At 36.5% G+C, this 21,226-nt stretch overlaps 1 protein-coding gene and 1 pseudogene across 6 annotated transcripts in view; one reads left to right on the top strand and one right to left on the bottom strand.

Annotated features, from left to right (window-relative positions):
• Positions 1 to 21,226, top strand: part of vti1a (vesicle transport through interaction with t-SNAREs 1A) — a 331,706-nt gene that overhangs the window by 24,241 nt on the left and 286,239 nt on the right. For all 6 annotated transcript variants that reach the window (XM_072557431.1, XM_072557434.1, XM_072557433.1 and 3 more), the window contains one exon: positions 1,230 to 1,340. In XM_072557431.1, coding sequence (XP_072413532.1) covers positions 1,230 to 1,340 — 111 coding nt within the window. The remainder of the gene's footprint in view (positions 1 to 1,229; positions 1,341 to 21,226) is intronic.
• On the bottom strand, positions 17,139 to 17,247 carry LOC140463742 (5S ribosomal RNA; annotated as a pseudogene).

Below are 21,226 nucleotides of genomic sequence, written 5' to 3'. Positions count from 1 at the left end.
GAGAACAAAATGATTAGAAGCAGATAGCTTCATTTGCTTAAAAAGAGAATCCTATCAAGGCAGTGTTTCTTTCAAAACACAGAGATTAAACTGATTAGGGGTTTCGTTCTTAGTATGCATGATCACAGGATTGTGTAAGTAAAAAAGGCTTTTATTTGACATAGATTAACATGCTGTGAGATTTATTCATATCATAATGTCTAGTTACAATATTTTATAGTCATGTTCACACAGTCCTCTTATTTTGTAGTTCTTAGAGCAAAGGAATTCAATTGTCCAATAATTTCACTTAAGCAATGTAAATAGCAGAGTTGGGGCTCAATGCTTTAAAATAATAAAATTACTAGTAGAAGAAACTTTGATTTGAGGAACTTTGAATTAAAATAGACTTATGATAATTCTATTAGAACACTCGTTGATTGTTTTTCTCAAATTATAGTACAAGGTTGATCATTTTTCACTTTTGCAGGGATCTACCAAAAATAAAACTGATTAATGATTCTTGTTGTCTTGGGAATAGAATAACCTCTCAAGAATGTTTGTATGGAAGTGGTCGCACTGGAGTTTATTATTGTCACAAAGCTGGTCCTTTTTCTAAAAGCTGTTCCTTTTCTCAAGGGTACTGTGTCTTTGATTTTTCTCAGAGGGGTCGTGAAACAGTCCGGGCTTCGAATTGGCTGGTTTGGTACAGGTTTATTGGGAGGCCTTTTATGTTAATAAGTAAACAGATGAGACTTTCGACCATAGCTTTCATGTTTTCAAAGTAGCCTATATAATGAAAGGGGAGTAGTCAGTCCTGAAAGCTGAATTCTTGTTGTTAGTCAGTTCAGTTCAGCAGTGGGCTATATGAAAACAGACTGCTAGACTCTCCTTCTGCCCTTCCAACTTAACCTGTAAGCCCTTGTTTCAGTTTTGCTCTGTGTTTAAGGGGTTTGTTTATTGGGACTATTGTGTATATTCGGAAAGCATAATTAAGTCGAGTTTTGGTAGACTGAGTTCTGTGGGTATTCTATGTTATTTGTTTTTTATTTTATAATTTTTGGAATAAATTTTCTCTCTGTTTTAAAACCTGGTAATCAACCTAGCTAACTTACTCTGGGTAATTTTCACTGTACACTTACCGAAACAACAAGTAGCAAAGATACGGTCTAGGCTGCTTGCTTAAGATTGTTTTGAGTGGTCTGACCTAGTCCGTAACAATGTCTTAATAACTTTAATTTTCAATGCAGCTTGAACAAATGGATCTTGAGATACGGGAGATACCGCTCCAAAGTCGTGGCCTATTCAGCACCCGAATGAAAAGCTATAAACAGGAATTGGAAAAACTTGATAAAGATTTTGTAAGTTAATTTATGCTTTGTATGGAGAAAAACATCTGCATGTCATATATGGTTTCTTTACCAATTTCTTAAAGTTTTTTGATATTCTGTATTTCCCTTAATTTCATGTCTGAGTATGTTTAATATTTTCAAATTTTGCATGTTGCTAATCCGCCAAAAATTCCTTTCATTGTAATAGTACTGTTTTGTAAATTTTAATCATGATATTTTGCTGCATTTAACATTTTTCTGAAAGACATTTTTGAAGCTGTCATGATGACTAAGTGAGTAAAAAGACTACTGGTGTGGTCCTAAGCCAAACATATTAAGAAAGGCACAGGTTCAGCTCTTGGTTTACATTGAATTTACTGATCATGCTTTGCTATTGAGTGGAAGTTGAGAGACCAAATAATAGAATTGGATGAGAATTTTCTTATTCAATAATTTATGATAGGCATTTCACTGATGGAAAGACTGGTGGAAACAGCATTATTAACAAACTTCAAATGGCAATTGGGTGTAAGATGAATGCAGAGTTATGGGGACAGATCAGGGACTGAGATTAATTGGATAACACAAGCGAAACATAGTGATATTGTACTCTTGTACTGCAAGATTCTGTGATTAAACCTTAATCTCAAGATGGGAGGGGAACAAGCGACTAGTATTTCTGCTCTTGATTTCTATTTCATGATTTCTGCTATAAAATGAATTTATACAAAAGTTGGGTAAGAACAAGATTAGATTTAGTAGTCATGTCCCCTATTATGTAACCACTTGCCGCTCCTCACCATCTGGACTTGTACGTGAAAGATTGCCACTTTGGTGAGATACTGATGGCCTAATTGAAACAAGCCTCAGGATACCAAGCCAGTATTTTCAGGAGAGAAGAGAAAATAGGGAAATAGATAATCAGAATTTGAGTAAAATCACTATACAACACTCACTTTAAAGCCATTATGAATGGGAAGACATTTGTGTTGCTCAGAAAGTAAATCTTTAAATTGCAATAGCACTAGAAGTGAAAATGTTATGAAACCCATTTTTTCAACCAAGACACACTATAATTGAGTCCACTTGCTGTGTTGGATTAGCAGTATTAATGAATTGGAAATGGCCATTTTTAACTCTGCATGATTTTCATTGCTTGAATGATTCTCTTGATTTATACTGTATTTTATGTTTCCTCTGTCTGTGATATAAAACTAGCGCACACACCCTCTTTGAACAGTATTTGGTAGCTTTTGATATCAAATAGCAGTATCTCCAGAAATATTTGTCTAAATATGATACCCAACATTCTTTGTTAATTGTGCATTTAATTCTCTGCACTGGTATGCAATAGTGGGCATTAATTGGGCATTCACTTGTATTACTATAGCTAGGACGAGATTGAAACTATGGTTGTCGCGTTGTATGTGTGTTTGTAATGTGAATCTCAGTAGACAAAAGCTTAAAAAATTATATAAAATTTTGATCTAGGTCATGCCATCATTGCCTCATTTTCTTGAATATAATGCAGGGAGGATAGTTTCTTCATGATGAAAGTTAGAAATTAAAAGGTCAGACATAAATTTAAAATCCTAGCAGCTGTGGCCGAGAATCCAGAATTCAAATCTATATGATTAAGGATTGATTACTCTGCAATCTGAATCATCTGAATGGTCGAAGATCTGGGCTAAGACCCTACCGGAGAGAAAGCAAAAAATGGCCATGGCGAGTTGCTTCATGCAAGAAGTAAGTTATTTTGTGAAACGGATGCTTGTCATTTGAATAATGATAAAGCAATAAACGTTCCAGTAGAGATGCAGGATGAAATCTAAAAGAAAGATGATGTGCTCAGTATATATAAAACATGATCAAAGCTTGATTTCATGCAAGAATATCATGGACTTAGGTTGTATAAAAGTTTGAGCAAATTTAATTTTGAGATCTCTGGATTGGTATGAGTATTTAAATTACTTAATTGTTATAAGTTAGCTCATGCAAAGACAAATGGTTCTAGCTGGTGCTTAGTTCTCAGAAGGATATGCTATTGGATCAGATGTCTTCTGCCTTTAAACCTTTCCTGGGAAGCAGTAGTTTTTGACACGTTGAATAAATGAGGCATTCCATCTTGGCCCAAAGTATAGAGAGTTCCATAAGAAAATTGAGGATATTATATGGTTAACAAATTATATGATTATACAGAGCTTTAGTTCCACGATATCCGTTAATTAATCACAGACCCCTTTAATCGTGCTGTCCGAGATTGATAGATGGCCATTTTCTGCTTTCTCTCCGGTAGGGTGTTAGCCCAGATCTACAGGTCTACCTCATTCTTCTACCCGTTCAGATGATTCAGATTGCAGAGTAATCAATCCTTAATCATATATGGGTTGGATTGATTAAAATGCTTTTTTTTAAATTAACCTGTTTGGAGATGGTATTACATGCCTCTGAAGCAGGTGGGACTTGAACCCAGGTCTCTTGGCCCAGAAGTAGCCACTGTACCAGGAGGACCTCTAAAGGCTATATTGACTTAGTAAGTAGAAAGGATCCATGCAAAATTAAAGAATACCAAAGGACTATTTGCTTTAGGTTTGACATGGCCACATGTTGAGTTCACTAAAACCAATTGTAATTCAATGTAAAGTAGCTGCAGTAAGTAGTTTTTGTGTCTCATAAGATACTGATCATGTTAAGTAAATCTACCACAAAGGTACAAACAAAGCTGCTGGGGGCGTGTAACAAAATAATTGTTTTGGGAAGTTGATTGATCTGCAGTTTACCCAATCAGGGTACCTCTAACCCAGAAGGTTGTGGATACTGCATCGTTGATTATGTTTAAAACTGGGATAGCTTTTGATATGTTAGGTATTGAGGGATATGGACATTGGGCAAACCTCCACTTGAAGTCCATGATCACCTGTGATTTATCAAATGGCAAAGCAGACTAAAAAAACATTCTGTTCTATTCCTGTTTTATCTCTCCTGTGTTCACTTCTTTGACTTTATTATTTTCCTTGGTAAAATCTGTGGCGAGAAAACAGAGTTAATGTTTTGGGTCAGTGACCCTGATTCAGAACTGATAGTAACTAGGAAATGATGGTAGTAGGAAGGGGTGGTGGGTAGGAGTAACTAGATAGGTGGAGGTGGAGCCCTGAGGACAGCAGTTAGGCAGACAAAGCGATGGATGATAATATGTCAGGAAGGAAGAAAAGTTGATAATGGATACCATAGGTAGGTGAATATGTGTTGGCTGTGCTGAAAGCAGCCCATGTCTTGATTGGATAAAGGACAAAAGAGGTTGTTCAGGGTTCTAAAATTATTGAACTTTACGTTGAGTCCTGAAGGCTTCACAGCCCCCAGATGAAGAAATAAGATGCTGTTTTAGCAGTTTGCGCAGACCCTAGCTGGTGTGCTGCAGTAGGCCTGAGACACACACATTTCCCAGGGAAAATGGTGGTGTGTTAAAATTGCAGGCAATTGGAAGCTGTGTCATTTTTGTTGACAGAATGTAGGTGTTCTGCAAAGTGGTCACTCAGTGTGCATTTTGTCTCCCCAGTATAGTGGAGGCTAGAATTTAAGCATCAATTACAGTAGTAGATTGAGTGAAGTACAGGTAAGTGTTGCTTCACCTAAAACATGGGTGTGGAGCCATGGATAGTCAGGAAGGAGGAAGTAAATAGGCAAGTATTGAACCTTTTGTGATTGCATAGGAACATGCTGTGAAGGCATTCGAAGTGGTGGAGGATTGGACCAAGGTGTCCCAGAGGGAATGGTTGCTATGAAATGCTGTTAAGGAAGTAGAGGAGCATGTGTGTCTATTGGCGGCATCCTGCTGGAGCAGGAGGAAATAGCTGCTTACTATCCTTTTGGATGGGGATGCTGTTAGGGTGACAAGTGAGGGCCACAACCCCTTCAATCCCTGTCTTGAGCACATAACTACATTTTACAAGCTGCTGTCAGTTCTGAAGAAGGATTACTTATTCTGTTATTATTATTAATTCTGTTTTTTTTTCTCCACAGACACTGCCAGCTCTGCTGAGTTTTTCTGACAATTTCAGTTTGCCAGCATCTGCAATTCAATTGTTTTTTTTTCTAATATTTCTCTAGGACATGTTTAGCAAGTTTCAGAGAGAGAAAAAAAATTAAGTTACACATAAAATTCCCTTACCCTATTTATCAAGAATCAAACGTCCTACTATATATGCATGTGTTGATGATGAAGTGTATACAAAGCTATTAGAAGAGGCAAGGCGAGCTGTGAAATCTTAAGAAGTATCAAAGATGTTGCCACATGCTCTTGTAAGCCTTCCATTGGCCAATAAGTTTAACCAGGTAGTTGTCATGGATTTAAAGGTGTGAGATGAAAACAGAAACATTTTCATCCTGTGTTTTATAGAACTGCCAACAGGTCTTCCAATTTTCCTGAGAATAAAAGATACGTTTTGAAGCTTTTCCTCTTGTACTCATATTCATACTGCGTGAGTGGAGAGTTGGAGAGTCCTGATTGGTTGGCGAGTGGGCATTGATGGTGGATACAAAATTAGTTGTGACCAGGTAAATGCCAAGCTTTGTCTTAAAGCAGATAATCTCTGTTTGGTCAACGCATTGCTCTGAGAAGCGATTGGCTGTCACCTATTTCATTGTACAGTTTGGGAGTTGGTTTAGCTCAGTTGGCTGGTTGGTTGGTTTGCAAAGCAGTGTGATGCCAACGATCTGGGTTCAATTCCCATCACCAGCTGAAGTTATGATAAAGTACTCTCCTTCTTAACCTCTCCCCATGCCTGAGGCCTAGTGACCCTCCAGTTAAATCGGCACCAGTCATTTCTCTCTAATGACAAAGTAGTCCTGTAGTCTGGTAAGAGTATGTTCTCTATTATATACATGTACAGTATGTACATATTTTTTGTCTGCAAAGGATAAGGTCCTCTGTATTAATACATGTGGCTTCCAGCACAAGCAAATATATCATATTGTGAGTCTGACTGACCATTCTAAATTGGTTATCACCATAATTCTTCGCACACTCAAAACTATGTTGTCCAGTTGCAGAATGACATCTAATGTTGGACATTTGTGACTTTTGCAAGTGTGAATTAGTTTTGTATGATCAGTACCTTGCTTACTTCAAGGAATGCAGTAAAGGAATGTGCTCACTGTCATTGTGATGCTAGGCATGTAGGCCATCTGTCCCAAAGATAGACACGGATCATTCCAAACAGCATATCCCAATAGCTCCCGTCCAGCCTGCACTTGGAAAACTTGAGGCACGATCTTTAACACTCAGCGTTACTCTGAAATTGGACGATGTTTTCTTTGCATTAATAGACAATTGTGGCAATGCCCACAAAGAAACAGAGGGTTCTCTGGCATAAAGCAGGATGCAAAAGATTTCTCCAGCTGAAACTGCTAACAGCTTCAGTAATCTTTATTGCTTCAGTCAAAGCTGATGCTTCAAATAACTCAAAGCAGATCTTGAAAATATTTTTCACTGAAGTTTTGCATAGGAATACTTTGCATAAATCGATTGTGTAGTTCTGTAGATTAAAATGTATTGTAGCAAATATCAAGAAGCAATGAAACATGTATTTATGGTGAATATTTTAAAGTTTTTAACTTTTATTTTCAACTACCTTTGTTAGGACCGGCCTGTGTTATCACTAATATGCCAAATTTCTGTCATTAAGGAAGATGGTTAGTTATAAGTTATGTGTATTATACTGTGATATAATCTCATAGCTGATTACATTCAGATGGGAGAGGCTGACATATGTAAAACGTGTAGGCAAGTTTTTTTCTTTCATCCCATTCTAACAGTAGAGAGAGACTCATGCCATGATAAAGGTTAAGTGATTATAACTGGTGAAAAACAACATTGTGAGTAACTTTCTATAGGCAGCCATCATTGCCAAATTGTTATTGAATGCATTGTGTGATGTTTCTTTCACCAGTGCGAAACAGACTGTCACCACTGGCAGAGTCTGGTTGTACTAAGTGCTGAATGACACCATTCCTGGTGACTGACTGATCTATTTCTTGGTTGTGTATTTGGAAGCAAGTGCTCTCTAGTGCCATCTTGGCTATTCTTATCAAAATGGGTCAAAGAATTAACATGTATTTTTTAAAAAATACATGTGTTGGTAAGGACTTTTTTTAAAGAAATAGTTTCAATTTTTTTGCTAGGATTTATGCTTATGTTTAGTGATCGAATGATATCACCACTAGATGGTAGTATTTTCTGACTTTTCAATTGAAGGGACAGCGATCACTAGATTTTTTAACTATAGCATGCCTTCTCCCTCATTTCTGTCCTGATTGTGTGGACATGGTCCAAAAATAACAACATATTTCTGTTATGATGCTTAGTCTTTTAGACCTAGAGGGTAGACCCTATTATCTTATTTCACTTTCACAGCTTGGGGACATTGCAGTTAAGCTTATTTTATTCACCTGGCATTTATGCATACATTTTCTAGGAGGGATCACTGTAGTGCGGTAATTAGTGCAAAACCTATTTGGGTTGCTGAGTTATTTCTGTTGTAAGCCCTGTGTGTATTTGAGTCTTTAGATTGAACTCAAATTTTCAGGTTATGGTCTTGCATAAATTTTAAGTTATAGAAATAAGCTAGTCAATGTGTTCTATTGTAAAATTTTTCTGTAAGTAAACCAATGTAATTTAACAGACCTGCAGAAACACTGCATCATAAGTTAACTTGACGCATAAGCTCAGGCCCAGTTGAACTCTTATAACCCTCTTTCCATCAGCTAGAAATATTGTGGACAGTCGTAATGCCTCTGTTAATGTCAAAGTTATGGTTTGTCGTCTGAACAAAGACAAAGTTTGATCTGCGATCTACTTGGTGTCTTTCTGGAATCCTGGTCAATTGACTGAGTCTAGGGAAGGATTTCTCTTTATTAAAAATGTTATTGCTTGTTGCTTGAGATCATATTCTCTAGAGAGCAGAGATTAAATTGTGAAGGATTCTTTTGTTTCTTAAACTTTAAAATATGGAGCTTACTATTCATTGTTTCGAATATTGCTGGTATAAGCTTGGAAATCAGTTGTAAGTTTTGAACATCGATTTTGAAACGCCAGTAATGAATTAAACGAATGGTATGGTTGTCATTTTAAAACATTAACAAGAAATGAATATAAGCATTTTTAGCAGTCAAGAGTACCAGTTATTGTGCAATCGGATAATTAGATTTTCTCCGCTTATTGCTGTGTTGTACCTTGCAAAACTAACCTTTGTGCTTCCCTTTCTAATTTTGCTATTGGAGTTTACCTGATTTGTTATGGAGTAGGAATTGTGGCTCTTAACTTTCTTTACCAGTGATTACTATTTGCAGAATATGTGGGCAGCACATCAAGTATAAGAATGAAATCTTAGTTCTCTGTTGTTTGGAATAAATCAGTAAGTAACTGAAAGTCTCCAAACAAATAGATGAGAAATGTTTTTGTCCTCTGGACAGTCAGTGTGTTGTAGCGAAAGATTAGTAGTTCTGTTGCTTTATTTCCTGATTTTTAAATGTAGAACACTCCAGAACATTTAGTAAAGTATTGCCATTTATAGTTGCATAATTACTGGAAAAATGAAGTGTAAGGAAATAGAATATTGGTCATTTTAAATCTTATTTCAATGTCTTTGGCTTTCAGGAGCTTCTTTTTTTTTAAATTCTCATTAACTCATTTATTAGGCGATGCAGTCATATTATTAATAATACCATCTTCCTCCTGGTGACATACAGGGTATTTGGATTCTCATGGAAGCAGAATTAGAAGCATTCATCAATATAATCAATTATCAGCTCTCCGTTAAACTAAAATCTACAGCACACAAGCAACACATTAATTTTCTATAAACCACAATATGTCAATGAGTGCAAGACAACAAGTAGAATTGAACAAAACTTTTTTTCTCATAAAATAAACACACTTCTACACACACTATATCGCCTGAAAAAAAATGCTGTTTAAAACCATGATTATAACAGATTATTTTATCTCTTGCATCCTTAGAATGGCAATGCAATTTGTCACGTTATATCAGAATGGTTTTCCATTTCCAAGATTTGAATAATCAATGTTTTTAAAGTTTCAATTTGAAAATGTAGTTGAATTGATTACCTAGTTGGATTTTAAAAGAAAATAATGATGCATCAGTCATAATTTGATTTAATAGTTATGGGAAACCTGAAGATTAAGAATAGTAATCAAAGTTTTTGTTAAATACTGACCCCTTCATGTTTAAAGTGGTTGCGCTTATTTTCTATTTTATCTGTCTCTGCTGCCTTTCTCTAGTTAAAAGAAAAATATTCAGTATTATCTTTCATAGAAATTATTGCTCTAGCTTTTCTTTCAATATTAATCTATTCATGCCGCATACGTGAAGTCTTAATCCCTGTTGATGTATATTGGGAAATAATGCACTTTACGCTTTTTCAGATTGTAGGATCGCCCTTCAACTAAAATTTGTCGATATATAAACATTACAACAGTCCTTTTCTTTCCTCCATTCTAGGGTAGGATAATTTAATTTATTGCATTTTTTGAAAAGAAATGGCTAAAGATAAATACTGGACAGGTACAAGAAAACTTCTAGTTTGCATAATTCAATTGTAAGAGTTTTTTCTCCATTTCTCTACTAAGGTTTTCATTTGCATGTATTGTAATTCTTCTGTAAACCACATTTATGACTGCACAGAAATGCTGCTGTCTACAAGAATAAGCTGGCAATTCTGGTCAGGTATATTTATAAAATTTGAATTCTCCATTATTTGGTATTAAGTTGACAAGAAAACATCTGGCATCTTTAGGAGCCTTGCTGAATTTTATCTGTGGAAACATGAGAATAAAAGCTTAAAGATAATTTTTTACTTGCAAGTGATTTTAACCTCAAATGTTGATCTTGTAAGTGCTTACAATGGTAAGCATCAATGAACTCTATTGAAATACTGTACCTCACCAGATACAATGAGGTCCAATTAATGAAAGTGTGTTTGCGCGCACAGTGTTGGCTTCATATGTCAAGGTGTGTCACAATGACAGTAGATGATTTAAATTGAACTTTATGCCTGAAATGTAGAAGAATTTGATTGAGGATTTGACATCTTTATGCCCCTTTCATTAAAAATGCCGCTTGTGATGGTGACGAGTGATACTCTGCTTTCTAGGTGAAGCTACAGCATAAACTAATGCATGTCAACAACTTGGTGAAATTGATGTTTTGATGTGCTTCAAAGGTTGGTGGGAATTTGAATGCCTGGTATTTTAGATACCATTTTGAGTGATGATCTGTGAACCTGATCTGGCTAGTTATCATGCACAGTGTATATACTGATTTGATGCATAGGTTTAATGTGAAACTGCAGTAACTATTTTTGCAGTACTGTTTCTCAAACCATGTAAAAGCATTGCAAAAGGGATGCTATTGTGATAATTTTAAAATAAGAATCATAGTTTTTATATCAGAGTTTGTAACATGGAAAAGAAAGTCATAAAGCGATCCATTTTATTTTTATTTAGAAGTCTTACAGTCATTCACAAGGAGTTGAAAACATTCAACAGCTCATTATCTAGAATGGATTAGAAATGAATAGTACATGATCACCTCAATCCCAGTGCAAGTAGGAGATGTAAACTCTTTCAGCAGCACAGTTTGATGTGATCTGAATGTCTTGATTTTATTTCTGTTTTTAATTTTTTTAAAAACAGATCTCCAAGACTGTGTTGCTGCTTTATGTCTCTTCCTACTGGCCATAGCTTTACCATATTGAAGCTGAAGGATATTGTTTTTGGGATATATGACAATTTGTATAATTAAGCATTAACCAATACTTATTATTCTTTTCTCTAGAAACCAAAGGATATAGTTCTAACATAAACAAGTTATTTAATTTTAAACTTCACTGTCACTTCACTGTCGGAACAGAAATCTTTTGAACAAGGCTACTTAAAACTACTCGTTTAAACCCTGGGAAAAACTTTTTCTATGCATTGTTCTTATGTACAATAATTTATACCTAGTTTTAATTTCAGTTCATTTTTTAAAAACTTGTTCATGAGATTTGGTCATCAGCCAGCTCATTCCTAACCGTCCTTGAGAAGATGGTGATGACAGTAGCAAGCAAGATCAAGATTGTGAACATGCAATTAAATATGCTGCGTTGTACAACATAATTAAGAGACATGCTATAAATGAATCATTCTACTTAAAGTGTAATTTTTAATTCTCCTTGGGAACAATATATGTATTTTATTAATATTGCATTTCTTTTAAAGTCTGCAAACCTGCAATACATTAACCTATTTACTAGATATCAGACTACTTGATATGGGGAATGTTTGTTTTTATTTGTATAAACAGATTTTTTTAGTGACAGATAAATTAGTTGTCACTATTTTCTTCAAGAGTTGTGATTACTTCAGTGCAATGTGAAGTAATCCCTGGATAAAAGCAAATTACTGCGGATGCTGGAATCTGAAACTAAAAGAGAAAATGCTGGAAAATCTCAGCAGGTCTGGCAGCATCTGTAAGGAGAGAAAAGAGCTGACGTTTCGAGTCTAACTGACCCTTTGTCAAAGTTGCTTTGACAAAGGGTTAGTTAGACTTGAAACATCAGCTCTTTTCTCTCCTTACAGATGCTGCCAGACCTGCTGAGATTTTCCAGCATTTTCTCTTTTGGTGAAGTAATCCCTATTTGTTGAGACTTATTATTTTATTTTTATTTTTATCATTTTTTTGATTTGGAGCTGTTAACTGAGAGCTGAGTATGTCCTGTGAACTATAAATAGAGCTTGTTGTTTTAGAAAAAGAAGAGACCAAGCAAAGTGATGTTTGTTTGCGTAGCCCAGTCTGGAAGTTAATTGTAGTTGATTCTTGGTCAAGGAAAACTAGAGGTTTTGGTTCTGGGGATGCATTGTGCCCAAAACAGATGACATATGTTGAATATTAACCAGAATTTGCTATGGAGACAACTGGTATGATTAAGAGAAGTCAAAGATTGAACTGATTTTTGAACTGTTTTTATGTTGGAAGGATTATACCTGCAAAAGCTACATGACAGAGGTTTGATTTCTCCGTGGCTATCTTCTCAATATTGAAAGTTTGTAGAATATTACTTCAGTTGTAAACAAATACTCCTCAGAGCCTACTAGTAGATAGTTAAATGCATCAATATTTTCAGAAACCAAGCAAGCTCCAAACCCATATGCCTGTGATGTTACGGATCATGGAGTCTGCTGAAGTGAACTAGCCAGTTACATCTTGTTTTCTTTCAATTTGTCCCTTAAACCTTGTTTATTTGTCTTAGTATGTAGTGAGACCAGCATCAAGAAAGATTGCATTTTCTTCATCATATTAATTAGATTATTGTTTAACTTTGATCTGCTAAAGCTACTGTAGTATCAATCAATTGTTAATTCTCTTGCTTAAGCTGTAAACTTGGTGTCTGTATTACAGTTATTTACAAAGTCTTGTACTGCTTATTCAGAAGTCTGGTCAGGAACCAATTTTGAGGGTCATTGTTTTCACTTTACTGTGTTGTGAGTGCAGGAGGATGATTTGGTTTGTCTGTCTGTCTTCATGTCATACATTTCAGAAGGAAAATTGGGTGTATTAATGGAAGTTGAAGTTGGTCAGTACTTGACAGTCCAACTCACCTGAAATTAGAGCTAGAAGCTACCTGTCTGAAAAAAAATCAGATTACTGGCCCAGTGTTATGAAAACTACCACTATGATACAAGAGCTCCTGCAGGAAGAGGTTTATAAGATAATTTGGTTTCTTTTTAACAAGGAACTTTACAAGTTTTTGCTTCATAGGTCAAATTCATTTGAGCCTGTTGTGTCTGTCCGTTCTTTGCTGAACTGTTTGAAGCTCACCTACTACCCTACTTTTTCTCTTCATAGTCCTGTATCTCTCTTTGCTTAAAATATTTATGTAACTTTCCTTTTAAATGATCCAGTGATCTCTCCTCGCTCTCCGCGCTCTCCTCTTTCTCTTTTCTCTCTCTCTGCGTTCTTGCTCTCACTTTCTAATCATTTGTTACCTCCACAGTGACTTATTTTTCCCTCTCGACCTGTCAATTGTTTGATAATTAAAAATAAAATTTCCTAATTTTCTCCTTTTTAGGTTTCTCTGCTTCATTATAGCTTTCTCCTCACCGAGTGTTTATTATCCTGATGAATCTAGGATGCTCTGAATATCCTGAGTCCCTGTTAATCAAACCCAAAATATGATTGGCATGTTTTGATCTCTTCAATTGCCTGGACTTAAATATCCAAGTGATTATGGAGTTCTATGCATGATCTGCTTATTTCTCTGTGCCTTTCAATATTTACTTCAATTTTTTTTTGTTTTTCCCACAGAAAAAGTCTGAATCATCTGTACATATCTAGAACAAAGTGGCTATCCCACTTCTATTTCTCCTCCAATCCAAGTGACATATACGTAACATTGGGTTCATAATCATACACTAACATTTCAGCTATGCTATTCCACTTACTCTTTTAACCAACAAATTTTCTTTTTCGTCTAAAGTCCCTTCTGGGATGTGCCTGGCTGTTATTGTGTATAAACATTTATTTTTGGTCAAAATAATTGAAGTCATTTTTATCATGACTAAACTTTGAGCTCACTACCCAAGCACTTGTGATGATGCTGTCTCTTTAAGAATGTTATATTGTCTTGGGTTTTTTTTTGAAGAGAGGTTATAAAGGCAGGTGTTGAAGTATCTACTGGAGACTGCTGAAGTCAACAATTTAGGAGGCCTTAGGTTTAAAAACAATTGTAACAATGGAAGGGGAACGGCCAGTTCTCACAGGTTTCACTTGCTAGTTTTTTTTTGAGCTGTAGCAATCAGAACTTATTTGGGTTCCAAAAGAGTTAGACCTTCAGTAAATGATTCCAAACTGCTGCTGTCTCTGAAATCTCTATTATTTCTTCCTGAATGGAGAACTGCATGTAAGAATTTGTCTGAATTTACCTTTTTGCCAAAGGGTATGTTTATGGGCTGTTACTATATTGGAACAGTTTAATTAGTAATCGGTGCTGCATCTATTATTCGGTTAAGTTTTCCAATAGTTAGGTTTGGCCAATCTCATTGCATCTGGAGCACGGCATTTCACATCTATCTTTAGAATAAAAAATGGTTAGGGTCTAGGCTACCTTCTTAAACTATTTTGAGGGGGCCTGACCTGGTCCATAACATTGTGAAGTTGATAGGATTTGGAAAAAGGAACGAGGAGTAGGTTTCGTGATGTTATTGTGATGAATGATGTGGATCACTTGTTTGTCTGAGTTGTTGACACCTAATTTTATAATCCATCAAGTGCTGCTTGATTTGAGGTTCCTTTATTACCGGGGAAACCCTACACCGCCATGTCAACTTCATAAAGAAATGTGATAAGTATAAGGGTCATGTATTCAGCATTGGAGATGGGCAGTTAGCTAGGTTTGAATTCACAAAACGCATTTGGTGGCATCTGCTACCTACATCACTCCATACTTTAGTTTATAAAATAAATTGAATTATGGGCAAATTCGAGAAAACCCAAATTTTCTGACACTGTTAACCACTTTGTGTTTGATATTATGCATTACTTAAAGAAAAGTTTGAACTTCCTATTTCAACATTAGATTATTAACTTGGATTGAAGTCTAGAGTACCATTTTCATTTTCACTTTTAAAATATCTGTGACTGTTCCAGGAAAGAGGGCAGAATAATGGTAATCTTCACAATGGTAAAAAATGGGCCAAATAAAGTGTCAAAACTCAATGCCTTCTAGGGGATTTCTGCTTCTAGGCCCCACTAGAAATAAAACTCCTTATGCATAGAAATATAGGAAGGATTTTTGATACAGGAGAAGCCATTGAGCCTATTATGTCAGCATTGGCTGTAAAAGAGCTAATCGGTCTCATCCCAGCTTCTGGCTACTGGCCTATTTTAGAAAAAGATCTAAGAAGTGTTTTTCTAATCTGATGTCTGTACTTAATTGAGGATGGAATACTACTCTAGTACTCATTGAGAACACGGAATAATTTTGCCTCCTTACGTAAGGAAGCAGTTTGCATTCGGTTCACTAGATTGATTCCTGGAATACCAAAGTTTCTTGTGCAATAAAGTTGGGCCTATACTAATTGAAGATTACGAGAATGAAAAGTAATGTTATTGAAATGTGGAGGATGGAGAAAAGGCTCGACAGGGAAAATGCTGGAAGGATGGTTTCCCTTTCGGGGAAATTTCGAATGAAGGGCATCAAATAAAATCAGGGTGCTTTCCATTTAAGATCAGGATGAAGAGGAATTCCTCTCTCAAATGTTGTTAGATTTCAGAATTCTTTTTCACATACAGCAATGGAGTTTGGATCATTCATTATATTTAATGCTTAATTCAACAGATTTTTGATTCCAAGTGTAATTGAGGGTTATGGAGGGCAGGCAAGCAGGAAAGTGGCGTTAAAGTGACAGTCAGATCAGCCATTCTCTTGCTAAGTGGCAGAGCAGGTCCGTGGACTGTCCTGCTTCAATTCCTTATGATCTTATGACCTTAGTAACCTCATGTCAAATTTTGCTTGATAATTGGATGGTGGACCCAATGTGATTCCAACATTGTTGAGCAGATGTGCAGAATTCCTGTCAAACTGCAGCATATATGTTAGTGTGTCTGACCTATCAGCTGTTGGGCTACGAGTGTGATTGCCTTTTCGTTCGTATGATTGATGTTGTGCAACTAATAAAATGGAAAAGTATATTTAAAAAAACATTTACAGTACTGTGGTGGCACTTAAAACCAACTCACTTCTGTTGCAATACTGTATGGCTCTTATTCCCAAACATTTTTGCACTGCAACTCTACTTCAAGGCTTAAATTTTCACAATTCCTCAATGAGATCTGTGATTGGGGTGGAGTGGGTATTCATTTGTGCTGTGAGGGCAGGGGCCTGTGTTTTGCTTTATTCGTTCACGAGACATGGATGTCACTGGCGAGGCCAGTTAAAAGTCAACCACTTTGCTGAAGTCACATGCCAGAACGGATAAAGATTGCAGATTTCTTTCCCTGCAAGGTACTAGTGAATCAGATGTGTATTTCCCGAGAATCAATAATCCCAGATTTTTAGGGTTGTGTTCAAATTCTGCCATCTGCCGTGGCGGGATTTGAACCTGAGTCTAAAGGGCATTACCTAAGTCTCTGGATTAATAGTTTAGTGATAATACCATAAGGCCATCGCCTGTTTGAGGAAGCACAGCTCCCTCAGAGTTCAGTGGCAGCCGTTGCTGTGTTAGAGCCTGTGACCTTTGTTAGGGTCCCAATCCTCACTTTGGAAACCCCTTCTGTATGGCTTTGTGACATGCAGCAAAGATATGCATTTAAATTTTAGTTTCTTGGTTGCAGTGTAATGCTATACATATGTTGTGTTGATTGCAACTTATTGCACACTGTTTGACATGAGTGTCTTGTGTCCTCAAAAGTAAGGCAGATGCGTCTTTCAACATCTTTATGGCAGTAACAAATAAACACCTTTTCATTAGATCAGATTACTTAGTGTTGAAACAGGCCCTTCAGCCCAACAAGTCCACACTGACCCTCCGAAGAGCAACCCACCCAGACCCATTCCCCTACATTTACCCCTTCACCTAACGCAATGGGCAATTTAGCATGGCCAATTCACCTAACCTGGACATCTTTGGACTGTGGGAGGAAACCGGAGCACCCAGAGGAAACCCACGCAGACACTGGGAGAATGTGAAAACTCCACACAGACAGTTGCCTGAGGTGGGAACTGAACTCTAGTCTCTGGCCACTGTGCCATTGTACCGCCCATTTATTAAGCCTATTGTACCTGGTATTCCCAGGCAGTCTCCCATCCAAGTACTAACCAGGCCTGAGTCTGCTCAGCTTCCGAGATCAGGCGTTTTCTGACTAGTAAGACCGTAGGCGCTGGTTTGAATCAATCAGCTGATTTCTTGCTGGATGCATTTTTTCTGTATCATATGATGAAAATGATTTTTTTATTGACCTAGTTTTTTTTTATTTCTGATGGCTTGCACAGTAATTTTATTTTGGTTGTGTTGATTTGTGTACAGAAACCACACTGTGTTTAAGAGTTGTGAATGATGGTTTTTATTATCGGAGCTTTGTGAACTAGACAATCTTTCGCTTATGTCCAGTAACCTGTGCAAGTAAATTAAATTTCAGATATTAGACGATTCCAAGAAATGTTTATTATTTGTTTTGGTATTAATGAAGCCGGAGCTCGATGCTTTCCAAGATGTACAAATGAGTTTTCTAACACAGTCTACATTCTTATATATGGAGTCACTGAGGAGGATTAGTAAAGAAAGAACATGTAATTAATTCTGTTTTAATGTGTAATATTTGGGGGCATATTTCATGTATGTTTAATCCTTTCTTCCTCTTTGGAAAGCTAGTGTGAATTAGTAGTGCACTTAATCCAATGTATACAACATTGATAAATTCTTGCCTTTTCTTCAGTGACAAATTCCCCATGCAATCCAGTGTTATTTGGCCTCCATGTGTGTCCCTCTCTCTTTGTTTAGCACCTTCCTCTGAGAACAAAGTTGAAATCTGAGCCAAAACATTTCTTAATTTAAAGTATTGTAGATGTGAACCCAAATTCCATTTTGATAACTAGTGTTTAAAATAGAAAGTAAATAGAAATTTTAAAAAGAGTTTAAAAATCAATACCGTTTCATCTATGACCATGTATAGGTTTTGCATTTTTGATTGATAGTGGGGTAGGAGGCTGAGAACTAGTAATAAACTGTGACACACGCAATGTAATGGCCCCAGTGCTGATGGATAGAACCAATTAAACTTAAACTAACCAGTTTGATCACTGTTCGGCATCTCTGAGTAATAGCCCAGTTCAAGGAGAAATGTTGCTGGTCCCCAGAGAACAGATTCATTATATAAAGTAAATGTTTGTCTAGTACATCATAGTTTTCCATAATCAGGAAAAATTATCAAGAAACAAACAATATATCTGGGTGTTTACCACAATTTTGATTGTGGCTGGCATTAAATTGATCTCAAGAAATGTGCAGTTGTTTGTGCGCATTGCTTTATCTTCATTTGACAATACTTTTGATTTTTATTATGTTTTAATAATAAAAATAGTGTATGCAAAAAAATGCACCTCAGCATTGACAGGATCTTGAAACCTTGTCAGATTAGTCTGTTAATATTTATACTTCCAGAGTAAAGTTTAAAAATTGTGCATTTTTTCCTATGCTATTCAACAGAATGCTATTAATTGTGCTGCCGCATCACTGGACAAACATTAAATATGAAAGAGCACTAAACCACAAATAAATGATCATATGTTATTTTTTGAACAGCAGTTTAACTATTTCAACTTGCATTTTAAAACATATCCATCAGTTTTGAAGACCCAATTTAATTGCATGAAACATGTTAACATTTAAATTTGATTTTAAAAATGTTTTTAGAAAAGGAAGTACTTGTTTTAATTATCTGGTCCTTTTTAATGGTTTTGCTGTACCCAACTTGCAGCCTTTGGGGATACTGCCTTTATAAAGTATTGTTCTGGCTGCTTCTCTTGATTGGCCCAGAAACTGCAATCAGCTGGAAGCCAAATGACATGCCTCTTAGCCATTCCTTTTATCTTTGAGACGAGTATCAACATTGTATGCTTCCTAATGGAAATGTAATTTAATGAAATCTATTGGGTAAACATACTTCAGATGTTCAAAGCAGGTGACAAAGTTTTTGCTGGCAGCTGAACCTTGGCTGGATTCCAGACGTCTAGTTACTATGCATATGGCATTGAGTGAAGCACTTTGGTTAGGGACACATTATAATTCATATTGCTTGTCTTGATCTGTACAAATGTATGATTGTACCAGCATAAATTACAGCACTGAATGTTTTTTGAGTTGAAGACGAGATGATTCAGGGTGTTTTCTTGATCCTGCTGTATTTTATCATCATAGGATGTCACAAGTATTGTTTAAAAAAATCGCCAAATAGATTGTTCTCTAAATTGCATTGGAAATGTAGTTAAACAAATTCAACTTCATAGGTTGCTCATGGTGGTGTTTTGTTTTTGCTTTTGTTTGATGTTATTTTGTGTTATGCAACTGGTCTCTTTTGTGAATCTGTTTCATTTAAATATAATGCAAACAACCAACCGATGGAGGGCAGCACGGTGGTTCAGTGGTTAGCACTGTTGTCTCACAGCGCCAGGGACACACGTTCGATTCCTGCCTCGGCTGACTGTCTATGTGGAGTTTGCACATTCTCCCCCGTGTCTATGTGTGTTTCCTCCGGGTGCTCAGGTTCAAAGATGTGCAGTTTAGGTGGATTGGCCATGCTAAATTGCCCAGTGTGTTCAGGGATGTGTTGATTAGGTGCGTTGGTCAGAGGATAGCGTATAGTAATAGGGTAGGGGAATGGGTCTGGATGGTTACTCTTCGGAGGGTCGTAGTGGATCTGTTGGGCCGAAGGTCCTGTTTCCGCACTGTAGGGCTTCTACATATTAAAAAAAAAGTTCTATTCTATAACAATAAATCATTTCAGAACCTTAGCCAACACATAGAATGCTTTGTAACAAAACGTTAGATACATTTTATTTGTAAGGTAGGTTGAAGTGGTTTCTTAAATAAATTTCTTTAAAAATTTATTCACTAAGTTTTACTTTGCATTTTTGCAGATTACTCTGGACCAGTTCATAATTGTACAATGAGTGCTGTGCATATTTGCAGGAAAGTTTAAAATTGTACTGCACGCCACTCATTTGTATGCAGGTCAACAACATTATATAAATGGATTGTAGGCTAGAGTAAAATTATTCTGCAAGTAGAAGTACAACAACCGTTAACTGTTTTCTTGCCATGTTTGATTATTTGGAGATTTATCAAATGTTTGCAATTTGTATTTTAAAAAAAACTTCTGATAATCACCAATTATGGCACTTTGCAAAATTGCAATGAACAACTTACCTAGGTGATGCCCTGTTTGTAGAAAGCATCAGACTCTATTAGGATTGCTTAGATCTAAATGAAAGCAATTCAGTTCAGAACTGTGCATAGATGTTTATGTGAGGAATCAGTGGAATTACCAGTTACATATAGGAACTGCTTCTTTGACTATGCCTTTAGCCATCTGCCTTGATATCTCTATTTGTGACTTGATGTCAAATTTCATTTGATGACATTCTTGTGAAGTGTTTTTAAGACCTATTACTACAATCAAGGCACTATATTAAAACAAGTAAGTCTTTTTGTATTTTTCTATGCATTTGTATGTATACATCTATGAATTTTGGACAATTTGATTAAGCTGTTCGTAATAAATACTTTTATTTCAACTTTTTCAGTTCTTGCTGAATATGCCTTGGTGAGGCATCTCTCGATATTTTTCTATATTAAAATGCTATGGGGGATCCAAGATAGCGGCATCCTGCTAGGATCGCATTTGCTGGGCTCCGTGCTGTAACACTGATCCGACAGAGCTAGGACCCATCCCAAATACTTTACTATGAATAAAAACACAGTAAAGAAGCTAGAAACCTGAAAAAATCTACTTACCTTTGTTCTTGCAGCTGGAGAATGTTGAAGAAAGGAGGAAGCTCGCCCAGGGCCGGAGCCACTGCCCAGCCCTCTGAAGCAGTGGGCTTGCTTACTCACCCGATCCTGTTTGAGGAGCTGGCCAAATCTCATGAAGTCCTGGGGAGACAGATCCAGGAAAAAATTGAGGAGAAGCTGGCTCCTGTATCTGCTATGCTGCAAGACCTGCGAGAAAGGACTGATGAGCTCGAGCGTCTGGCTGCAGGGGTACAGGCAGAGACTGACTCCTCCAAGAGTTGGATTGAAACCTTGGACATACAGGTCCATGGTCTGTTGGATCTGGTAGACAATCTTGAAAATCGGGGCA

This window comes from Chiloscyllium punctatum, chromosome 38 (genome assembly GCF_047496795.1).
Source record: "Chiloscyllium punctatum isolate Juve2018m chromosome 38, sChiPun1.3, whole genome shotgun sequence".
NCBI lineage: Eukaryota > Metazoa > Chordata > Chondrichthyes > Orectolobiformes > Hemiscylliidae > Chiloscyllium > Chiloscyllium punctatum.
The sequence above is the reverse complement of the archived record's forward strand: the minus strand, read 5'-3'. Positions and strand labels throughout refer to the sequence as shown.